Source organism: Schistocerca cancellata, chromosome 6, assembly GCF_023864275.1.
Source record: "Schistocerca cancellata isolate TAMUIC-IGC-003103 chromosome 6, iqSchCanc2.1, whole genome shotgun sequence".
NCBI classification, from domain to species: Eukaryota; Metazoa; Arthropoda; class Insecta; order Orthoptera; family Acrididae; genus Schistocerca; species Schistocerca cancellata.
The window spans coordinates 607,534,452-607,558,380 of NC_064631.1; the positions used below are offsets into that span (position 1 = coordinate 607,534,452).

Consider the following 23,929-nt stretch of genomic DNA (forward strand, 5'->3'; position numbering starts at 1 on the left):
TTGTGTCACTTCTCCATTCATTGTACTTACTTCTACATGTGTGGACGTTATCTTTACACATTTATGTGCAAAATTAATTTTTTCCTTCAAGTTTGTGCTATTTGCAACATTAAAATATTATGTCCAAATACTGTTTGTAAAGAATCCTCTTTGCAACTTTGCACCTTTTTTGGTGAAGTTGCGAAAGCATTAACAAATAAGATAAAACTGTAGCGTCTAGTGTGAATGACAATCAATTCTGCACATTGTATTTTGCACTTTGTACAATTGCTAATTAAATTAAGTTTGGTATGTGCAATCGATAACATTTATTTGTACACAGTCAGAAGTTAATGTTTGTGAACATACACTACAACTTTCATTTAGGCTATGGTAATATGATTTCAACAACTTGAAGTAAATACATCATAAACAACATTTGAAACATTATCAATCATACAATGCAAATACAAATTATTTACTTAAAAAACTAAAAAAAGAATGTTTCCACCAAGCTATTATTTTAAATAATATTTTATTAAGCACTCATAATATCATTTTTCAAATTTATCGACACTGTAGCACACACACAAGATCACTCAGTTGATAAAAAAAAATGGTAAAAACTTTGTGAGGGAATGAGGATTTTTATCACATGAATGTGACCAACCATTCCACAATAGCACAAAAAACAGAAAAGATTAGAAGTTTAGAAGACAGCTATTTTAATAGTTTATTTCCTTCAGGCCACATGAAGAATTCAAAATCTTTTTAGAGGTTTTTCTCCCATTTAGGATTCATTTCTGTTTACATGTATTCTAGTTAAACTTAATTTATTGACCTACAGGCAAAAACCTGTCTACAAGTCCTTCATTTTCAAAACTTACTGAAAATAAAAAGACACAGAAAATGAGGCATACAAGATCTGTTCAAAAAATTCTGAAACTTTGTCCACTAATTTTTTCTACGCTTACCTTTTACTTACTGTGCACAGTCTCCTTCAAAATACTCTCCCCCACAATTGATACACTGCTCCCAATGCCATTTTAACTTCCACAAGTGGTCTTGGTATGCCTCTTGCTGGATCGCATGAAGCACCACCTGGGAATTTTCTTTTATCTCCTCTATCACTGCAAATCTTTGTCCTTTCAACTCAGAAATAAAAAAGTCCATAGGGGCCAGATCTGGAGAGTATGGAGGATGATGCAGCACAGCGATTTTGTTTTTTTTTGCAGCAGGAATGAATGTGTGGGTGCATTATCTTGATGCAAGAACCATGAATTCTGTCGCCACATTTCTGGCCGTTTCCTTCTCAAATTTTCTCGCAGGCAGCGCAACACGTCCCAAAGGTACCATCGATTATCAGTTTTCCCTGTGGCACAAATTGATGATGAACTAATCCTTCAAAGTCAAAGAAAACTATCAGCATGGCTTTGACACTTGGCCTGAACTGAGGGGCATTTTTTGGTCTCTGAGAACTTTTTCCAACCCACTGTGAAGATTGAACCTTGATCTCAACATCATAACCGTAGATCCACGTCTAATCACCAGTTATGATTCTCTTAAGGAACATCTCATTCTCATTTGCACAATCCAAAACCTCTTCACAGATTCTGGTCTTGACCCATGAGCCCTGGTACAAACTTCACGGCAGTGCATTCTCAAATGCTGTGTCCGGATTTCTTGACATGATCCAACTGAAATGTTACATTCTTCTGCAGTCTCTCTAGCAGTCAGTCTTCATTTGCCTTGCACAGTTTCGCTGACATTTCTAATATGAGTGTCATCAGTAGACATCGGAGGGCGTACTGAACAAGGGTCGTCTTTTACTTCTGTCTGGCCACTTTTAATCTGTGTGAACCATTTGTAACACTGAGTACAGCTTAAACACTTATCAGCATAGGCTTTCTGCATCATTTGGTGTGTCTCTGTAATGGTTTTCTCAAGTTTAATGCAAAATTTAATGCAGACACATTACTCCTCTAACCCTGCCATCTTGAAATTCGCACACTGTGCGACACAATGTTCTACTCAAAACAGCACTGAATGATAACTGACGTGACATACAGCAATAAAACTTCTGGCAGTTAGACATTAAACATAGTCATGTGCAGGGTTGCCAACTGCATTTCGATCCCACACCCTATTGGCAAAAATTACGAATATTCCAGAATTTTTTGAACTGAGCTTGTATGAGCGAAACTTTCTAAATAATTTTTTAGCCCATTAACAGAAAAATTAACTAAAATAGTAATATCACAGTAAATTGCAATAGAACATATTCAACTTCTGCAAAAGATGTCACGGGAGTAAGTAAAGCAAGTTTCATTAAAGGTGCACCATTTGATGAATACCAATACTGTGAACTACATCCAACCTATCTATCTACAGCTAACTCCCCCTTCTTCTGCATCTACATACACTGTCACAGATTTACTTCCTCCATTCCACATAATCACTATAACAGTGCCACTGCTGTGTCCTGATTGCTGAAGATGATGAACACAAGTTTTGAACGTACAGCTCCAAAACAATGACTTAATGAGAGAGAAAACATTACTTCTGCCACCTGAATCTTGAACTTTCATTTCAATAAATAAATAAATACATAAATAAATAAAAAATAATGTACAGTTCATAATAAACCTTAGCACTTCCTATTTCATCATCAAGATACTTACTTATGCAACTGGGAGCAGCTTACGTCTGTTGAACACAATTACGATGCTAATATTTTAGATCTAGACTAACCAATTATGGACAGTATAAATCATGGCATTTATACAGCATATAAGCTTGCACAGTATTCTAACAATTGTGTGTTACTATAAAATGAGTACTGTGGTGACAGAATGACAACAAAAGCAAAAGCATTACAAACATGCTATTAATAATACAGATTCCACCACCTTAACAGACGTAAAATTGAGCAAAACCTATTTTTGTCTTTTATTAAGTACTGAATGAAAAAGTGTTACGCATTCACAAGTGTTAAATTTTTTTGGAACAATATGTTTTAAAATTATGAATAACCCACAGTTAAAGGCATTGATTAGATAGGTATCTTCAGAATTTCCTACAACAAAGCAACACATTGCTTGGCTCTTAAACAGTCATTTTTAGGACATCTTGTTTCTTACCCTAAAACAAAAGGTCGTTAGACAAAGTACAGACAGAGAATTTCAACGGACATTACAGGAAATATCAGTAACATAAAAACAATTGCCTCTGTGCTAGTAGGACTCACGCACTGAGGGTTCTTTACAAACTTCATTAAATACACAGACAGTTCATCCATTCTGGGTATCGAGGACATCAATGATTTTTGCCTGTCACCAACAGTGATACCGGGAAGATATCACTCCTAGGGATTCCAAGACTTTTGGGAATATTTTAATCTCAAGCTTGAAGTTGGGTAACAAATTACCATTTTTTTTCATTGGACATAATTACAAATTAATAACTTTCAGATCTTTTCTTTTGGCTGTACTGTGAAGGTTTGCTTCTTTGAAAATTTCATTATTCTAGGCCAATGAGAAGCACCCTGTAGGCTTTGATCAATGTGTTTGAGAGTGTCAAAATATGTGACATAAATGGCTGTGTATCTTTTGGTTGCTATAACGTCAAAGCTTAACTTTACTCCACCACCAAGTGACTATAGACATTAGAATTCGACATAAATTTTGACTTGATACATTAGCCCATTCCTGAGGAAAAGGGGGCTTCACAGATAGATTGATGGAAATGAATTTTTTTAGAGATATTATAACAAATTCACAGTTTTAGGACTTTTTTTCTTTTATTTGTACTTTGAAACCTTGCTTTCTGCTAAATTTCATGATTCTAGACCAATGGGAAGAATCCTACAAGTTTTGATGAGAGTGTTTGCGAGTATCAAAAAATGTGACATAAATCACTGATATCTCTTGATTGCATTGACTTAGACACTAACATTTATTATAACACCAAGGTGCCATAGTCCTTAGTATGCCACACATTTCAACTTGACACGTCTATCTGTTTCTGAGAAAAAAAACTTCAACAATCGGACAGACAGACAGACAGTCGGACGGACAGACAGACAGTCAGACAGACAGACAGACAGACAGACAACAAAGTGATCCTACTGCTCTGGGTACACTTTTGTTATTATTATGTTTGTACGTTTGCTTCTAAAAGTCCTGTATTGTATACAGATACTCATGACATGCTCCACGCATTATTTAAGTATTGACCAATGAACTGTTGTGGCTTAAACCATTTTAACCCTTATCCATGAAGATGGTCCACGACTGAAACTGGTCGATATTTGAGTTTAAAAACGGCAAAAATACATTTCATACAGTCTTATAAGAGTTCTACCTTTACTGATTGAGGTACAAAACCCTAGAAGTAGTAACAACTGAAGAAATCACTGAATTGGACACTGCTGCTAATATCTACTCAAATAACACCAATGACATGGTAGAGGTCAGTTGCCTTTACATCCAAATGGTATTGCAATGGTGATTGCAAAATGGCATCAGATGAAGAGTCACCACAATACTTATGAATCATAAACCCACTGAAAGATGTAATACACTGCACTGTAGCACTGTTCATATATTCTATAAATTTATGTCTTGTAGAAGATGTCTTTCCTGATGCCCTAATGAAAATCCAAGGTGACTTTAAGTTTTAAGGAATACATCAAATCTGGGAATGATAATTCTAGACCAACTTTACTAATTTCCATGTTACTCCTTGTATTTGAAAGCATCATGTATTAACAAACAGATGAGTACCGAGAACACAGTAAGATGTCAAGCATATCACAGTTTGGTTAGAGGAAATGTCAGCTGTGTCAGTGACAGAACTTTTGGTGAGATATTTTAGTAAAATTTGAGGACCATCCTCACACATAGGTCACCTTCTGGGATCTGTGCAAGGCCTTTGACTGTGTTGTGCCCTCTGCTTTGCTCTCTAAACTGCAGTACGATGGAATCCGTGGCAACAGTTTAAAGCTGGTCAAGTCATATCCGTAAAAGATAAATCAAGTTGTGTGGTCTGGAGGTCAACTATCAAATTCACTCGATGTCCAATAGAGTGTGTCTCAGAATCAAAATTAAGATATCTCCTATTGTGTTTAAAAATAGATGACTTGCTAGAAAATACTGATGTAAAGATCGATATGCATGTAGGTTATATGACTTATGTTTCTGAAAACTGTATTACAGTACCTTGTAAACAATATGAATTTGATGACAGGAAGTGCAGCATCTTGATTTAATGCAAATGGTATACTATTAAATGGAAAAAAAAAATGTTCCAGGCTACATGATTCAGTCTCTCAAAAACTGACAATACAGAAAAAAACAAGATGAAAATTTTTGGGAATTAGATTTGTCAACAAACTCACAGAGTATTCTCCATGTTGAACACATAAGTTACAACTTTAAGACTGATATTTACTTAGGAGAATTTAGAATATGTAAGAACAGCATATGTTGCATCATTGCCCGCCCCCTCCCCCAAAACCACTGTTAAGGTATGGATTGTTAGACTTCACAGCAAACATGATTCACGTGCAGATAGTGAGTGCAGGCCTGTGAGCAGTAAGTATCTGTACCCCACCCATTGACACTGGGAATAGCATGGGGTGCTGTGTGGGGACTTGAGTAAAAGAGGAAATTAATCCTGAAGGAAATGCTTTAAGAAACCTACAAGTTCTTCATATTCCCTGTTGCATTGTAGATCGATTACTTCAAGCAGCAGATTGAGCAAATTGGGTACTGGAAGCTTTTTCATTTTCCCACCCAGCTGCACTACAAATCCTGATTTATTTCATAACATGTCTGGTGCTCCGTCTGTAGACACATAAATGAATAAATTCCATAACAAACCTACATTTCCTACTCTTTCTTCAACACTGCTACAAATTTCACAGTCAGCTGCGATATCAACACCTGCGTAGAGCACTAAAGAATAACTGAACAGCTGCAACTACTAAGTATTCCTTTATACGAGGTATAAATATAACCAGCTGAAAAAGTACACAATGACTTTGGTAGTAACACTGCAATTTTGTAGAGCATCTCAACTGTGTATCTTCACCCTCTTCGGAGAGTTTCCATTTAAGTTTCCAACCTCTCATTCACATTTTCCAGTTCTGTATGTTTTGACATGATAACATATGTAGCAGCTTTGTAAATTTATTTTCTTGAAACTATTCGGTGTCTTATGATGCACTAAAATTTTTAGGTAAAAAGAGAAGACTCCACACACTGAGGATTAAAATGTGAAGACACTCTCAGTGTTACAGAATGCCAACTTGCCATTGCCACTATCAGATGGCACTGCCATCAAAACTGGCCTTTCCCATTTCACAGTTGGCACTGCTCTCATACTGTTGCAATCACGTAGTGGGCATGCACTTCCCTCACTCACTACCACACACTGCTACTCGCAAGCAAGAGCCTGAGAAGGCACAATGTTCGTGGTCAAAATCATCGAGTTGTTAAGTGCTGAATTAATACTATGGGGAAGCAGCAAGACCATAACCAATATTTTTATAATTCAGAAGGAAACAATCAGAAATTTTGGTCATTAAATATAATATCTTACCAGTAATTAATCTATATAATTTCCTTAGAGTTAATTAAATACCTGCTGAGTTACTGAACATAAGTTTAACAAATCAAAGACACAAGTATAATATCAGAAACTGCATATTTCTAATCTAAAATTAACAATAGTCTTGTTTTCACAGCAATTCAAGTCTATAACAAGTTTCCAAATTCCACTCAAGGAATTCCTGTAAAACTGATTAATGAAAAGCTGCGCAGTATCTCATTACAAATCAATTTTACTGGTTAGGACTATTCTTTCATGTGCCCAATACAACTACAATGTTGTAATAATTAGTTATGTAAAACATCATATTAATCAAACAATGGAAAATCCAGGATTGAATGTAACAATACCAGAGAAGGAAAGTTGCCACTCACCATATGCTGTCGCGATAGGCACAACAAAAAGATTCGCACACTTGTAGCTTTCGGCCATAAAGGCCTTTGTCTCAGCAGTAGACACACATTCACACACTCACGCATACGCAACTTGCACACACGTCTGCAGAGTGTGGTTTCAGCTCTTTGATACTGCAGACGCGTGTGTGTGTGTGTGTGTGTGTGTGTGTGTGTGTGTGTGTGTGTGTGTGTGTGTGTACAACTTGTGCCTATCGAGACTCAGCATCTCCGCTATATGGTAAGTGGCGATCATCATATCAAGAAATATTAAAACCATAGCAAAGTATCTTGTTGAAGTTTACTACATGTATTTATGTCAAATGGATAATAAGGAATCAATCTATATCGAGGTAATGGTTATCTCTACAAACACATTAGACTTCACTATATATTATGCAGCTGGTGCAGCCGTTGAGGATCAATTATTAATCATCTATTTTACACTCAGGCTCACATCTGCATTAAATTTCTTGTATGAAATCACATTTCCCGCATCTGGCACTTTCGAAAAATGGTGGTTGTTGCAGGAAAAATTACTTCATATATGAGATCAGTCATTTTGTCAGGTATACTGTGCATAAATTCTGTAGGTGAGTGAGTCTACCCAACTGACACAGTGAGTTTGTGTGTGTGTGTGTGTGTGTGTGTGTGTGTGTGTGTGTGTGTGTGTGTGTAGGGGGGGGGGACACATTTATGAACCAATCACTGTAAGACTGAATGTAAATTTCAGCAAAAAGTTCATGCTGCAGATGACATACTGTATAAAGAATCACATGTTATTAAAATGTAAGGAATACAAATGATAATGGCATGTTATTGAATATAAAGGTGAAATTAATCACAACATCTAAAATTAGTGTTTTCCTTTGTGTAACAATGTGCATTTAATGCATTTCAGGAATAGATACTGATAATGGCAACATATTGCTGATACAAATAAAATAACTGCATAAAGAGAGATTAATGAATCTGACATTTATGAAACTCAGGCAGATCATAAAGTATATACGGCTTCTCAATCATCTCTAAATGAAGCTTCTGATGAACTATTCATGAAAGCCTAATGTTTTACTGGATACCAACTACACATCAACTGCCACCCTATGGCTTTTGGTGTAATACCAGTAGCCATGTTTACAGAACAAATCAGGGGACTTGTGTTTTGACTGTTTGTGAATATGAAGATTACATTTTTATAAGTTCAGCAGTAAAACTTGTGCTGTTACTAAAAAGCAGGCTGGTACTACTCCCGCAACATGCCTGTTTTGCAGTGAAGACTACACGTCATGGGATTGAGGACTGTTTTTTTGCCCCTGTCATATAGGCTGCCATGCAAAGCAGGTCAATTTAGAAAATTGTTTGTTGACCCTGATGTGTAGGCTACCTTTCAAAGCAGGTCAATACTACTCCCACACAACATGCCTGTCAGGTGGGGCATCCTACATGGCAGGGACAGAAGACAAAATATGTTTTTGGCCATATCTCCACTGTATGGAATCTAAGAGGTTCTAACCCCACAGTGACGATAATTGTGAATTTGCTATTTGTGTACCAAATTTGGTTCAAATTGATCAAGGGGTTTGGGAGGAGATGCTGGACACACACACACGCACGCACACACACACACACACACACACACACACACACACACACACACACACACACAGGGCACTTTATGTACAAGGAGCATTCAATAAGTAATGCAACACTTTTTTTTCGTAGGCCAATTTTGGCTGAAAAAAAAAATGCAGAATTTGTTGTGGGACATCTTAGAATATTCCTGCTTCAGCCCTTAAAGTTTCATGACGTTCCAATTGGTGGCAGTGTTATGCATAGCCTTCAAAACGTTGTCTGTAACAGAGTTGCATTCCTTGCAGGGAGCTAACATTAAGTTTCCTTTGGTGGAAATTCAGACCTTTGCAGATATTCATAAGTGGTTGCAGTATGTTTACAGGGGTCTGGCAGTGAAAAAAAGTCCAGGGAGTTTTTAGGTGAGGAGTCTGTCATCATCACAACAAGGTCATGCAAACCTGTCCAATTTCCAGCTTGCTGGCTGGCTGCACACAAAAAAAAGTCTCTGAGCACTATGGGACTTCAACACCTGAGGTCATCAGTCCCCTAGAACTTAGAACTACTTAAACCTAGCTAACCTAAGGACATCACACACATCAATGCCCGAGGCAGGATTCGAACCTGCGAGCGAAGCGGTCACGCGGTTCCAGACTGAAGTGCCTAGAACCGCTCGGCCACACTGGCCGGCGGCTGCACACAGATGTGACTCGTACAATGTTGGAACATGTGGACATTCTCATTTAAGATGATCAATGGAGCACAATCAAACACTTCGCTGCTCAACTGGATGTCTCTGTAGGTAGTGTTGATAGCCTCATCCACTATTTGTCCAAAGATGTGTAACCGCTGGGTCGCTCACTGTCTAACAGAATACCAAAAAGGGCTACAAAGGACCATATTTGCGGAATTGCTTGTACATTTTTAAGACTGATCATAACAATTTTTTTTAACATTGTCACAGGTGATGCAACACTGGTCCATCACTTCAAACCAGAAACAAAGTGGCAATCCACGGAGTGGCACTACACCAATCCTCCTCCAAAGAAAAAGCTCAAAGCTGTAAAGTCATGACAACAGTCTTCTATAACTCTAAAGCGGTTACCTGTTTGATATCCTCCCCTCATACTGCAATGATCAACTCTGAAGTGCACTGTGCTACCATCAGGAAATTGAAGAAATAACTTCAGCACATTCATCGCCACAAAAATGCAAATGAACTTCTCCTTCATCGTGACAACCCAAGGCCTTACACAAATCTGCGGACCCAAGGGAGCTCACAAAACCTCATTGGACTGCTCTTCCACATCCACCTTACAGCCCAGAACTCACACCTTCTGACTTATCTGTTTGGACCAATAAAAGAGACACACTGTGGAAAGAAGTATGTGGATGATGGGAAGTTACTGATGCAGCAAGATATTGCCTCTGACATTGATCAGTAGAGCAGTACTATGCAGGGATAGAGGCCCTTCTAGTAAGAGGCATAAGGCCATCACATAGAATGGAGATTATGTTCAAAAATAGGATTTTGTAGCCAAAGAAGTGGGGAATAATATGATGTATTTGAATACTTAAGAAAATCAAGCTGCTTTCAGGAAAAAAAAAAAAAAAAAAATGTGTTGCATTACTTACTGAATGGCCCTCGTATATTTACACATTAGACTTTCTCCTACATTACTGCTACTTGATTTTGTGTTTCGATAACTTGGTACTGACATGACCATATGTCCTGATCTTCCAGTTACTGCACTTCACTTCAATCTAGTCACTTTTCCTTTTAAATTCTCTAACCTACCTACCTGATTAAGGGAGCTAACGTTCTGTAGTTTGACACATAGAATGCTAGTTTTGTTTTTCCTTATTCTCCTTGGTAGTCCTCAGCTGGAGATTGGAATCGGGGACTACTTTACCTCAGGAATATTTCACTCAAAAAGATAACATCACTGTCCTATGTGGGCATACAGTCCAAAGACATTTTGTTCAGTTTAATATTTACAACACATAATTTACCCACAGTTTTTTTGCACTAGTATCACTGTGGGCAATATACACACAATCTAAATTTCTTTTTATTTCTTGAATATAATAAGATTTATAAATGTAGAATGGCTGCTACATAGAACAGCTGTAATGCATGTTTTTGTGTTAGTTCATTAAAATATTGCCAATCTGTTCCATCTGAATTACTTGGGGTCTTTGTGATTCTAGTGGGACTCAGTGAAAAAAAAAACTGGTAGTGGGAGGATTGAGCAATACAGCAGACCTGCATGCCCTTGGGAAAAATAACAGCTGTTGTTGCTTTCAACCATCTTCAGTACCAACATAGCTAGACCTTATTGGCTTGCGTTACAAGGTTGAGTCACTTAATCCTCCAGACTGTTACCCCTGTAATTATTGAAGAGGCTGCTGTCTTCCTTCAGGAACCACAGGTTGGTCTTGCCTCTCCACAAATACACCTCCACTGTGATTAAACCCAATGTATAGCTTATCTGTATCAGTGAGGCATGCAAGCACCCCAGCTAGGCAAGGTCTGTTGTTCATTAATAGTTACATAATCTTAACTGTTACTGTTACTGTTACTGTTACATGAAGGAAAAAATGACAATGGCCTTCACAACACACTAACATTACGCTTAATAAAAATTCAAGACATGAAAAACAGTAAACTTTAATATGAACAATGGAAACTCCAAGTTGGATTATCAAAAATATTAGGGAAAGGACAGATTGCTACAAAAATGAAACACTGAGTTTCGGACAGGCACGACCATCATCTCCAGCAGTTCAGATCAGAATGCAACTTCGTGCTGTATGAAAGTAGCAATCTGGAGTGGGCTGGGAAAGGGGGAGGGATAGCAGGAGATGTGCAGGGGGAAGGGGGGCAACAGGAGTGCGGACAAGATTGCTGTCTGGTGCAGCACGTAGGGACTAGACAGAGACATGACAGACTACTAGGCAATGTGTCAGGAGGTTATGAGGCAGGAAGATGCGTGAGAAGGGGAGGGGGCAGATGGAATAGGAGAGGAACAGGGAAGAGAAAAGACAGGCAGGTGCATTGGCACAGGATCACACATGATGATTATGAGGGGACATGAATAGGCAGGAGATGATAGGGTGGGGTGGAGGGGGGGTGCACTGTTGGTGGAGGGTGTGGGGACAGCAGATTACTGTAGGTTGAGGCTAGGATAACTTAATGAGTGTACAATGTGTTGTAAGGGCAACACCCATGACTGCAGTTCAGAAAAGATGGTGTTGGAGAGGAGATCCAGATGGCCCAGGATAGGAAGCAGCCACTGAAATCAAGCATTTTACATTCAGCTGCACACTGTGCCACAGTTTAGTCTACCATGCTCTTTGCCACATTTTGACAGTGGGCAGTCATCCTGGTGGGCAGCTAGATGGTATTCATACCAATATGAAAAGCTGTGCAGTGATTGCAGCAGAGCTGGTATATGATATGGCTGCCTTCATAGGTGGCCCAGCCTCTGATGGGGTAGGATAAGCCTGTGACAAGACTGGAATAGGAAGTGCTAAGTGCTGGGTGGGTGAATTGGACAGTTCTTGTACCTAGGTCTTCCAGGGATATGATCCCTGTGGCAAGTGGTTGGGATTGGGAGAGGCATGGGAATGGACTAGGATGCTGTGGAGGTTGGTTGAATGAATGAATGAACACCACTTTAAGAGGGATGGGAAGGCTCTTGGGTAGTATGTCACTCATTTCAGAGCATGATCATAGGTAATCAAAGTCCTAGTAAAAGCTGCGTTTCAGTTGTTCCAGTCGAGGGTGGTACTGGGTGATGAAGGGGGGCTCTCTTTTGTAGTGCTGGGGATTTGGGGATGTGTAGGGAAATGGCATGGGAGATCTGTTCGTGGACTAGATCTGGGGGATAGTGACTGACTATGAATACCTTAGTGAGACCTTCAACACACTGGGCAAGGGAATCGTTGTCACTGCAGATATGCTGCTCCTGGATAGCCAAGATGTGTAGGAGGGATTTTTTTGGTGTGGAAGGGATGATAACTGTGGAAATGCAGGTACTGTTTGCGGTTGGTGGGTTTCATGTGGACAGAGATGTGGATGGAGCCATCAGAGCAGAGATGGTCAACTTCCAGGAAAGTCATACAGGGGGTTGAGGAGGACCAGGTGAAGTGGATGGGAGGGAAGGTGTTGAGGTTGTGAAGGAATGAGCATAGGGTGCCTTGGCTCTGAGTCCAGACTGTGAACGTATCAATGAACCTGGAGCAAGGAATAGGTCTGGGGTTTTCAGATACTAGATGGCCCATAAACAGGCTAGCACAGGAAGGTACCAAGTGGCTGGCCATGATTGCCTTCCTTTCAAATGAAAAGTAGTAGTGTGCCACTCTCTGCCACACACCTACCCTTCTTCACTTATCTGCCTATTTCCTTTTCCACTCCCCATTTCGCCTGAGCCCTCCCTCCCCATAGCCTCTCAACGCTGCACCTCACAGCCTTGTCATGCCACAGTCTAGTCCCTGTGCACTCCGCCAGACAGTGCTTTTCTCTCTCCTCACACCCTGCTGCCTCTCCCCTTCCATTGCCTCCTTCCAGATTGCTGCTTTTGTTCAGTGCAGCAGTTGCATTCAGGCCCAAGCAGCCAGAGATAGCAGTCATAAGTGTGTGGGGTTTACTTGCTTGTGTGAATGGTGTGTGTGTGTGTGTGTGTGTGTGTGTGTGTGTGTGTGTGTGTGTGTGTGTGTGTTTTCTTTCCAGAAGACTTCTTTGCCTGACTGCTCAATATTTAACAGCCTTTTTAAAATACGTTTTGTTGTGCCTGTTCTGCAGCTCAATGTGTCATCTTTACAGTGGGATGTGCTATCCTTTTCCTAATATTGAGATACACACAAATTACTTTGAGAACAAGTACTAATTATTAGAACAAGTGTACAGTGTGTGTGTGTGTGTGTGTGTGTGTGTGTGTGTGTGTGTGTGTGTGTCAACAGCAAAATTGTAAATATAATGCTACCACATAAATAAGCATTATTATTATTATTATTATTATTATTATTATATATTACATTGATGTACTAGGAATTAATAATTCTATAAAGAAATATTCAATTATTTAATACATACGGGAGTATTTTCTCTAAAGCCGACACTCTCATCATCTTCAATTTCAACCTAAAAATCATCAGAAACAGGAACACATCTAAGTTAACAAATACCCAAGGAAAATCAGCTTTCATTTGTGCTCATGAAATGGTAGAAGTACTTATTAATTAATTAAAAATTAGTGCATGCTCTATGTTTTGCAAATATCATGTAAAAAATTAAAGTATGACACAAAAGCTTCATGCAAAAATAAAGTAGTCATTTTTAATCAGTTTAACTACAATTCACTTGTATCCAACTTAACAGAATACAAATTACAGTTGTTACAGTTACTGAGAGTTAAACATTATTGACTTTAATACTTGTTATTGGTAACAATAATGCATTTTGCACCTACAGTAAAGTTTCTCTAATCACAAAGTCAGGCATGACTTACACATCGTGATCAATACTTGAAAACAATATTCTAATTATAACTCAGAATATAAAAATAAAACTGTACAGCAATATAACAAAAGCAAAGAAGCACAGACAGCACATTTCACAAGCAACAGCCAATAAAGAAACAGTGTTATGTTAGTAGCAAAGTTACATACTCGGACTTTCCGAGTAGCTGACCTCCACCTGTTAGTAGGACTGCGAGCTAATCTCTTCTGTGAAAGCCTGACTGATATCTGGCGTGACAGAGGAGCACTGCCATCCATGCTAAGATAATCTTCACTACCTTTAGTCTGAAATGGCAGGTATTGGCGATTAAAGCTTATCCAGCATGTGAACTGCAGAGGGTTTTTGAGAAACACACAGTATGTCCAGTTTCAAATGATTCTAAAGATACACTTGTATCACACCTGATATGGCACAAAACATTACAAGACATTTAAACATTTATACCATGAGACAAATTTCTTGAGCATTTAACATGAGATACCAGACAAGTAAAAGAAAAAACCCATTTCCATATCATAAGGAAATTTGTCATTTTTATTTCAACTGAAATACCAACATTTTATGTCACATCTTTTCCTGTCTTCACTGGAGCACTATTTTCAACCACATTTTCCAGAAATCTATCAAATGTTCAACAAATCACCTCTAGTCGTCTAGACTCTTGGGCAATACAAGGACACTTTTCTCTATAAGAAAGGAGGTAAAGGGGGAAATAACTATATCTTTAGGTATAAAATTCACTTACTTTATCTTTGATCTCAGTTTTCTTTTTGAAGAAGGATGTCTCTTACCCCCTCCCCCATACATACAGAAAAGAACATTGTTATACAAACAAAAGACACAGAACAATTTAGGTAACTGATTGAAGATGTAGCATAATTTGAAATTCCCTTCTTTTGCTACACTTTTTTTTCACATCAAACTATGGCTTGGGCTTTCTACTGGTGTAATGGTTTAATCCTTACTAGCTCTCTATGGTATATGTTCATGACATGAAGTTTGCACATGCATGATGTTCTTTACTAGTATCTAACAATCACAACAAGCATTTTCTTAAATCCACACTTTCTCATCAGGAAGACATGGCCAAACATTTGGGGAAAGGAAATTGGAACATTTCTCAGCAGCAGTGCGTACTTTGGTGCACCTGTCATCCCAAAGTATTCTGCTTCATTGTTCCAGCAGTGTTCCCCACTTAATTTGATTTGTGACTAAAGAGAGACTATTACAATAAAGTAAATTCCAGAACGTCTAAAATAAACAAAAATGAGAAAGGCAACTACCAATCTGTAGTTATTTCAGTGTAGTTCATACAGAAACATTTAACAGCACAGAGACATTTTAGCTTCTGAGTTATCACTCTTTTTCTAGTTTAAGTTCATGTTTTCAGACACATTCTGTTATGTTTTTCTATGCTGTATGCATCAACCTGCTATGGGTGAGTGGTTGCCTGCCTTCATTTTTGCTTACCAAAAAGACATCCTCGTATAAATGTGCACACACTGTAGGTCAAAAAAGAACATAAGGAGTCATAACTAGAGTTGCATTTTTAGACACTTATAAGCCATTAATAATCAACAATTGTGATAGGATGATTTGCTTTGTTGAAACTGTCTCTGTCACATCAGTTAGTTCTCTCTTGAATTGTGGTTTTCATGTCAATTTTTTTGTATCATATCTCTTTTGTTTATTTGTTATCTACTACTTCAATTCTTGTTATCAGGTTTGCTTATTAAGAATTCACTGTAACACTTACTCTTGGTAATCACTGAATTTTTTCTTTCCTTTACCATATTACATATTTTCATATCTCCAGAGTATGTTACACTCATTTTCACATTTTCTCTGGTCTATACAACTGAAGACTCCTTACAATTACAAAACAAGTTTTCACATCATCTGAACATATGTGATATATTTTGTTAAAAGTAACTCCTTACGTACCCCACAAACTATTCAGATGAGCAAAGTTTTTCCTATTAGATATCTCAGTCAATTACAAGGAATTTTGAATTTGTAATTATTATTTTGGATTTACAGTGTGTTACACACAGAAGCAATGACAAAAATAACACTTTATGTTTCACAACTTATTTCTGGCAGTCTTTCAAAAATTTAACCATGATCTGCACTAACATTAAAGAGATCCAAACAAGCAATTTAAAAAGTTGTTAATAATTAGAGAAAACTAATGAGAAGAAAAACTATCACTTTATACATAATACAACACAGAAATAAACTTGAAACAACAGTAGCCTGAAACCACACAAGCGTATAATTTCCATTTCAGGAAGTACTGTACCGAGGAAAGTAAGACTTTACAATGAGATGAAGCATAACATCGTAAGAGACCCAAAACAAAGAATTAACATGGAACTCTGCTTACTCAGCATGTGAGGAAGAGCAAAATCTGGCATTTAAAAGCAATCTTAACATTCAGAGAGAGAAAAAATTGCAGAAAATGGAAAATCCCAGGTTATCAGAATAGACAGTGGACAGAAGACTGCAATATACGCTACAAGGGACAAGTAGCAATGAGCACTGTGTTAAAAGAGGCTTATGTCTGTGTTTAAGAAAATTTCAGACATTATGGAACTGATTCTCGTGTTAAGTAAAATTGCTTGACAGTGGACTACTATATGTCGTGTGCCAACAGGTCTTTTACAATTTCATTTCTATTGGGATTTGTTCTGAATATGTTTAACCACTATCACTACTGGCTAGACCACAATTCTGTTACAGACTTATTATTACAAATGCCTTAGCTGCACACTATCTCTGCACTTTTCACTGTTCTCTGACATTTCTTAATAACAAAAGCAGTAAGTTCTAAGAGAAAAGGAAACAGGACTGAATTTGGAACCTGCTGGACAATAAGTTAAAGCACCACACAAACAAAGAAAAAAAGTTTATTGGTGAAAGGGGCACCTGACCTTATATTATGCGAAAAAGATGGAAGTACACAGGAGGAAAAAAAATGTGGCATCAGACACTGAATCCATAAGACAATGTGTTGTAAAGAAGTGTCAGTGTAGGTTTCTTTTTTCCTGGTGACAGGTGAACTAACTAATGCAGTATCTCTGCTACACTGAACACAGACCAATGTCACAAAGAACATACAACCCATGTTTTGGAGCCTGTGTCCCTCAAAATGAGATGCAGGACTAACAATTATGTTACACATACCGAAAAGAGTAACCCAAAATGAAATTACAAGCAAATATAAATAGGAAAAAATATCCACTCACTAGATTGCAGCAGATCAGCAGACACAGGTTTGAATACAATCTGTTCTATTGCAGTTGCGTAACAAGATTATTTTTCTATTATCATTTGCATATACAGCTTTTTAGTGTTACAAAGACCATTATAAGCCACAGTAGGTTATCCCTCAAGAAACAAATGAGTCAATATCTGAAGACAAAAGCACCCAAAATTTAAGCTACTTTTGTATTAGCAGCAATGGATAACTTTAGCAATACTGGAGTGACAACACTCAACTTGGTGATTTTCTTACAATTATTTTAAAGTATTACACCCCTTATAAACAAATAGTTACAAAACTGCTTTAAAAATGTGCAGAATACCTCCCAAACAGAGAACACACATTATTATACAGGTATGGATGGTCATACAGCAGTTTTATCAACCCTATGAGGGCAAAGCAAGCAGGATGAAGCAGTTGTTCTCTGTTCACAACAGTGACGACAGTAACAGGTCTTGTTCTCAGTTTTATTTCAGCTTACCTCTGGACGGCTGATCTGTGTTCTGCTCCCACTGATGACAGAGTATTCATTGCTTTCTAGAGAAACTTCCTGGAACAGCATATATATGACCATCAATATGTTCAAAACAGCCAAATCACTCAAGTCCAGCAAGAGGAATCGTGATTTTTCTGGTACAGAGAAGTAACTTGAGGGTAATATCTCAAATTACAAGTTTAAGGAAGGTCCTTGCACACTGGGCAATAACAGAAATCACTAGTGTTAGCATATGCATTTAAGCTTTGATGTGTTGCAGGACTCTTGTACGGCCACAGAGCAAATACTTGAATTTGAAACTGATGCACTACTTAGATTCTGCAGTCAATAATATTGTTGACAGCAAACACTGTTGCTGATTCATACTATCTCCTGAGTATGTCTGGTTTAGCTGATGGCCGTTAGACAATACAGAACAGCATTTTAATTTGAAACCATACAGCCACAGTAAATGAGTATAGTGATTGTGTGATAGAAATGTAACAAAATTTGATAACAATGCCAAGAAAATAAAGTAGGTGACCAAAATCCAGCACAAGAAGTACTGTACACTGCACCTCATTTTAGGGTATAACATGAAATTTCATTTCCCAGACACACAATTATCAAGAAACCTTATTGAGGGGAAATACTGCAATTAGATGGAAATTCTTTGCTCCCACTGAACTGGAGACAACCATCTTCAGCTATTTTCCACTGTTTTCACATGGACAAAATGTTTACTAGGATAGAGTTTCAAGAAAAACAGCAGAAATTAAAAATAGTCATGATACAGAGAATATGCTGTGTAATTATGCATAGAAATGAATTTGTCTACAAAACGTACTAAGGATACAGGAAGCAAGTGCATTCCCATAATGCTGGAGAGGTATAAAGACATATGAAGCCAAATGTGTTGATTCATCCCATGCAAGTTCATTGGGTAGAATGGAGCTACACACATGGATATTCTTTTTTCAGTCATCCTTATATTTTTCTTCTGCCTTCATGAAAATATTTCTTATCTCCTCCTCCTGTATCCATATCATCCAATGATTAATGTTACCTTCTCAAATCCCTATGCTCAAGGTAAAACATCACTTCACTGGTTGTTAACCTTGTGATGATGAAGTAGTGCATGTATCCGTTATTTCAGTACCCCTTATAACACAACTGTAGTTATACTACTGATGTAAGAACTGTAAGAACTGAATGGGGTAGTCAGCACATTTCAACTGAAATTTCTGATACAACAAACCCTTTCCAATAATTAACAATGGAAAGTCTAGGAAGGATTAACATTAATATTAAAGGGACCCACAAACAGATAAATGGAAAAATTTAAGATCAGCATAATAAGAGCTTCAAAATAATATGTGAAGCTGACTAAATGTATGCACCTGTGGCATCGAAAAGTACAAATGACATATCTCCACCATCGCAAGTTCTTTGACTCTGTTAAACTAATGGCCCATGCCATCTTGCTTGTTCAGTTGGCTGTATGACTTGTTGTAATGAAATGTACTGAGTCTTACAAAAATGAGTATGTTTCCTTGGGCTACAACCCAACTGAAATACCACAGTGGTGACCGACCCGATTAAGAATTCTCACACTGTTTCCTCGTAGTGCAAGTATTTTTGCGTCTACCGCGACGGCTTTGTTTATGCCTTCATTCATTCCACTTGGACATACATCCTGTTGTGCAGCAGGTGGGTATCAAAGCTCCTGCACCTACATTGGGACATTTTGTTGCTACACCACCATCTGGATTACACGGCATGTTTCCTGCAGTTTCATCACCCCAACACTTTCGCCACTAGACAGTGCAACATGTGACTGCGGACTCAGGCTTTGCTTCTCCAATGAGTGTGCATTGATACGTGCATTTTGGAAACAATAACGAGGAGAGCAAAGTTCCTGCATTTCGTCAAGCTGACACAGATTCTGCATTTCGTGCACAAAATATGTATCAGATGCCGGCCACCCGGGTGACTGCTACAGCAGTGCCATGTGCAATTTCACCTTTGTTAGGCAGACCACGTGTACCAATTGTACTCCCGCGATGTCCGACTGCTTTACCGCTTCATAGGTTTACAAAGTGGACAACGCCCAGTGTATATGACGAACATTTCCAGGCCAGTTTCCGCCCCCAGTGACCGTTTGGTCCCACAGTGCACTATATAGGCCTCCACCTAATGTGAACAATGTGGCGCATAGTGATACTAACTGTGCTTTCCACCCCTCCAAACATGCCCTGGCTCATCATGTCGATAGCCCGGTTGGAATATTTTACTGTGCTGCAACGCTTACGTCAGCTCTTCCACCCCCTCCCCCCGCCAATCAAGTAAACTAGCAGCAGGTTTCAGCTGTAGCTGTTCACCCACTCGCTTTTCACATGGCGCCGGCCATGCCTTCCGTGTCGGACTTCCGTGCCGCAAATGTTGCATCGGACAGTTCTACAGTGTTATTTCCTATTGCTTCAGTGCCGTTCTCACCTGCTCCGACGGACTGCTCACTCGCACTCTACGCAGTGCCATCTGTGTCGACAGTGCTGGTCCAGCATCCGTGTCATACAAGTGATACGAGGGACTCGTATACAGAATTAACTGCACCTCGTCACCACCACCAGATCACTTACCAACCCTACCTCCACTATCCGAGGACAACTCAGCAATGTGGTTTGTACTGGTGGAGAACTCGTTTGAACTGTACTGCGTCACCGATGACAATTCAAAATTCCCATGTCTCATGACTGAACTGCATGGGTACACAGACCTGATCTGCGACCTACTTCTGACACCACCACTAACTTTGAAGTACGATTTTGCAAAACAGACTACAATCAAGTGCCTCTCGTGTTCCCCACAAGATGTTATTCTGCGAATACCGTACAAGGAACATCTCAGCAACAGCACCCCATCCCAGCTTAAACACTGGCTACGCTTCCTGGTCAGCAAGCTGATGATGCCAGATGAAACCCTGTGGTCTGTGTCTTTATCAAAACAGCCTACAGATCTCCAGGTTAACCTCCTCCCCCACGCCCTGGAATCCATCGGTTTGCATCGGAGGACGGCTGACCAAGTCTATTCACTCACACACCAACGCTACTAACAGGAGCTCACACAACAGGCTGGCACTCCTGCACTGGTAGCTCGCCTAGCCACAGGCAGGGGCAGGGGCGGTGTACAAACCTGAACACGTAGAGGATTATCGGCCACCTCCTCTCACAATGTACCCTCACCATATTCAGCGACGACACGAGAAATTGCCACCCCCCCATGCAAGCATCTGAAAAACCAATCGACCAATAAGCACCAACTCATGCTACACTCCATCCACACCTCTGGCCCATCAAACAGCCGTCTTTACATCAAAGACTATTCTTCGAGTCGCAACTTCCTCACGGACACCGGCACTGACATCTCAGTCATACCTAAATCGATGGTCACAGCCCCCCTCACAGGCACACGCTCTCTCCTGTGAGTCATGTACTCGTCTACACTTCAGACCTGCAGTTCCATCGAGATTCAACTCTGCCTCTCTTACGGCTTCTCCCTCCACTCTATCTTCCACGTCGCAGACATAGCAGAACTGATCCTGGGAATCAACTTCTTATCACACCACCACCTGTCGCCAAATGTTGTTCGAAGTTCTCTGTTTCACCACACCTCTAACTCCCATATCCTGTGTGACCACGCTCCACCAACTGCTCCAAGTGTAAACACTGTTAACTGTTTAGAGCATCAGTGAGCGGCTCTCGCGAGCATGACTTGTGCAACTGTGAAACGCATCCTGGAGGAAAGTGCCAAGAGATGCGCCCTACACTGTGAGAATGCAGTTTTGAAATATTGCATTGCATGCGCCAAAGATGAGCTTGCCGCTATCACCACCCACATCAATTCACGCCACTCGGCAGCGCCAACATCCGAGCCTTCATCTGCCGCACCCGACAGCTCCACCAACAGGAGCACACAGGTTAGCAACGCCACTCCTATATCATGTAACTCCACTGTCAACCACACAGTGTTGCCCCCGCCTCCCCCCGCCACCATCAAATGTGCTCAGCTCATTCTCTCTCTCACCTGTTTCGCAAACTGACACTCGCGTGCCTCATGACAACCCAGTCATCTGGTCTCCCACCACACCCACCACCACCGTGCGCATGCCTGCCAACCGTGTTGATAAACATTCCCCCGCTCTTGCGCCTCCACTGCCGAGTGCACGTCTCTCGTGTACTATGGACAATAGACAGCATCTACAGGCTCTGCTCGTGCCCGCCTCTCACTCAACACTCGCAAACTGCCATCCAGGATGGTGTAAACATAACAAAAATGTAACTTTTTCGCTGCCGTTCCCCTCTTGAGCAGACAACTATACCGCATCCAAGCCATGTGCCCCTAATAAATCAACTGACACCATGCCCCGCACGCACACAGTCATCAAACATTTGGTTTCCACCACCATGAATGGCACTGTTCATCACATCACATCCGAGGGCCCACCTATTCACCACAAGGCTCACCGCCTTAACCCACACAAGTTACACTCAGCTCACCAGCAAATACATGAACTTCTTGAGGAGGGAATTTTACAGCCATTCGATAGTAACTGGTTGTCACCCATACACATCACCCCTAAACAGGACAGCTCCTTTCGTATGAGTGGCAATTACATATGCTTGAACACTGGAACTGTGACGGAGAATTATCCTATACCAAACATTTCCGACTCCAATAACCTTCTCGCGGGTGCTACAATTTTCAGCGTACTGGACTGCAAACGCGCTTATCACCAAATCCCAGTAGCACCCCCAAGACATTCCGGAAATAGTGATTATCACCCCTACCAGGTTGTACGAGTACCATTTCATGCCATTCGGGTTAAAAAACACTGCCCAGATGTAGCAATTATTTATTGACTCTCTCTTGCTCCAGTTCGACTTCGTTTTATATATCTTGACGATATCCTGACCTTTGGCAAATCCGTGCAAGATCATAAATGCCACATCACAACAGTAAAGGGAACTCCCTCATCTTGGGGTACACAGTCTCAGCCACCGGAATCAATCTTATCCATGCCACTCCCTATCACATAGAAAGAGCTCTGTGGTTCCTGGGAACAATAAACTACTTCCATTGTCATTTGCCTGCAGCAACCGACACCCAGGCCGCGCCACCAACGCCCTCGCTGGCAAGCGAACTTCAGGGACGCATCCCGTTCCATGGACAGATCCAATGCGCACAGCCTTCCTGGCCCTGAAAGACTCTCTTGCATGAGCCATCACCCTCGCTCATCCAATCTCGGATGCTGAGCTCTTCACCATCACAGAAGCCAGTTGTTCTGTGGTAGGTGTGGTCCTTCAATAATGCCACAATACGTAGTCATGCCACTTCAGTTCTTTTCGAAGAAACTTTCATGCACCCAATAAAAATACTCAGCCTTCCACCGCGAACTTTTAGCAGTTTATGAGGCAGTGAAACACTTCCGCCCCGACGTCGAGGCCCAACCTTTCGACATCCTGATCAACCATAAACAAGTAGCAGATGCCATACACACCCCCCTCTCACCTTCCCCCTCCACCCCTGTCGCTTTTGGCATTTCTATTTCATCTCTCCATTCTCCATTGACGTCCGCCATATCAAAGGTGCTGACATCATTGCAAATTTCCTTTCCCACATTAGCACCATCTCAATGATTGTTGACCTTTCTGACCTCGAGTCCCTACAGAACAAGGACGAGGATACAGAGAAACTTCTCAACAGCAGCTCCACTTCGCTGTCTTTCATTAAAGCAAAATTTGCCAGTGTCTGAGAGGAAGTCTGATGCAACTCCTCCACTGGCACCCTACGACCCCCCTCATGCCCACCTCCCTCTGCTGTTCAGTGTTTGACACACTACATTGTCTAGCACACACTGGAATTAAATCATCGACATGCCTTGTGTCCAAACGATTTGTGTGGTGAGACATGAAGCGCAATTGTCAGACCTGGGCCCAAAACTGCATCACCAGCGCAACAAAGTCATCAGGCACACTGTTCCACCTCTCCGCAAATTTGACATTCCATCTGGCCTCTTTCGCCACATACACCAGGACCTCATCAGTCCCCTT

At 40.2% G+C, this 23,929-nt stretch overlaps 1 protein-coding gene across 1 annotated transcript in view; it reads right to left on the bottom strand.

The window, feature by feature from the left end:
* Positions 1-23,929, bottom strand: part of LOC126088449 (piezo-type mechanosensitive ion channel component) — a 724,612-nt gene that overhangs the window by 448,014 nt on the left and 252,669 nt on the right. The window contains exons 8-9 of the mRNA XM_049906591.1: positions 14,229-14,363; positions 13,654-13,701 (exon numbers count right to left, since the gene is read on the bottom strand). Of these exons, the coding sequence (XP_049762548.1) occupies positions 13,654-13,701; positions 14,229-14,363 (183 nt within the window). The remainder of the gene's footprint in view (positions 1-13,653; positions 13,702-14,228; positions 14,364-23,929) is intronic.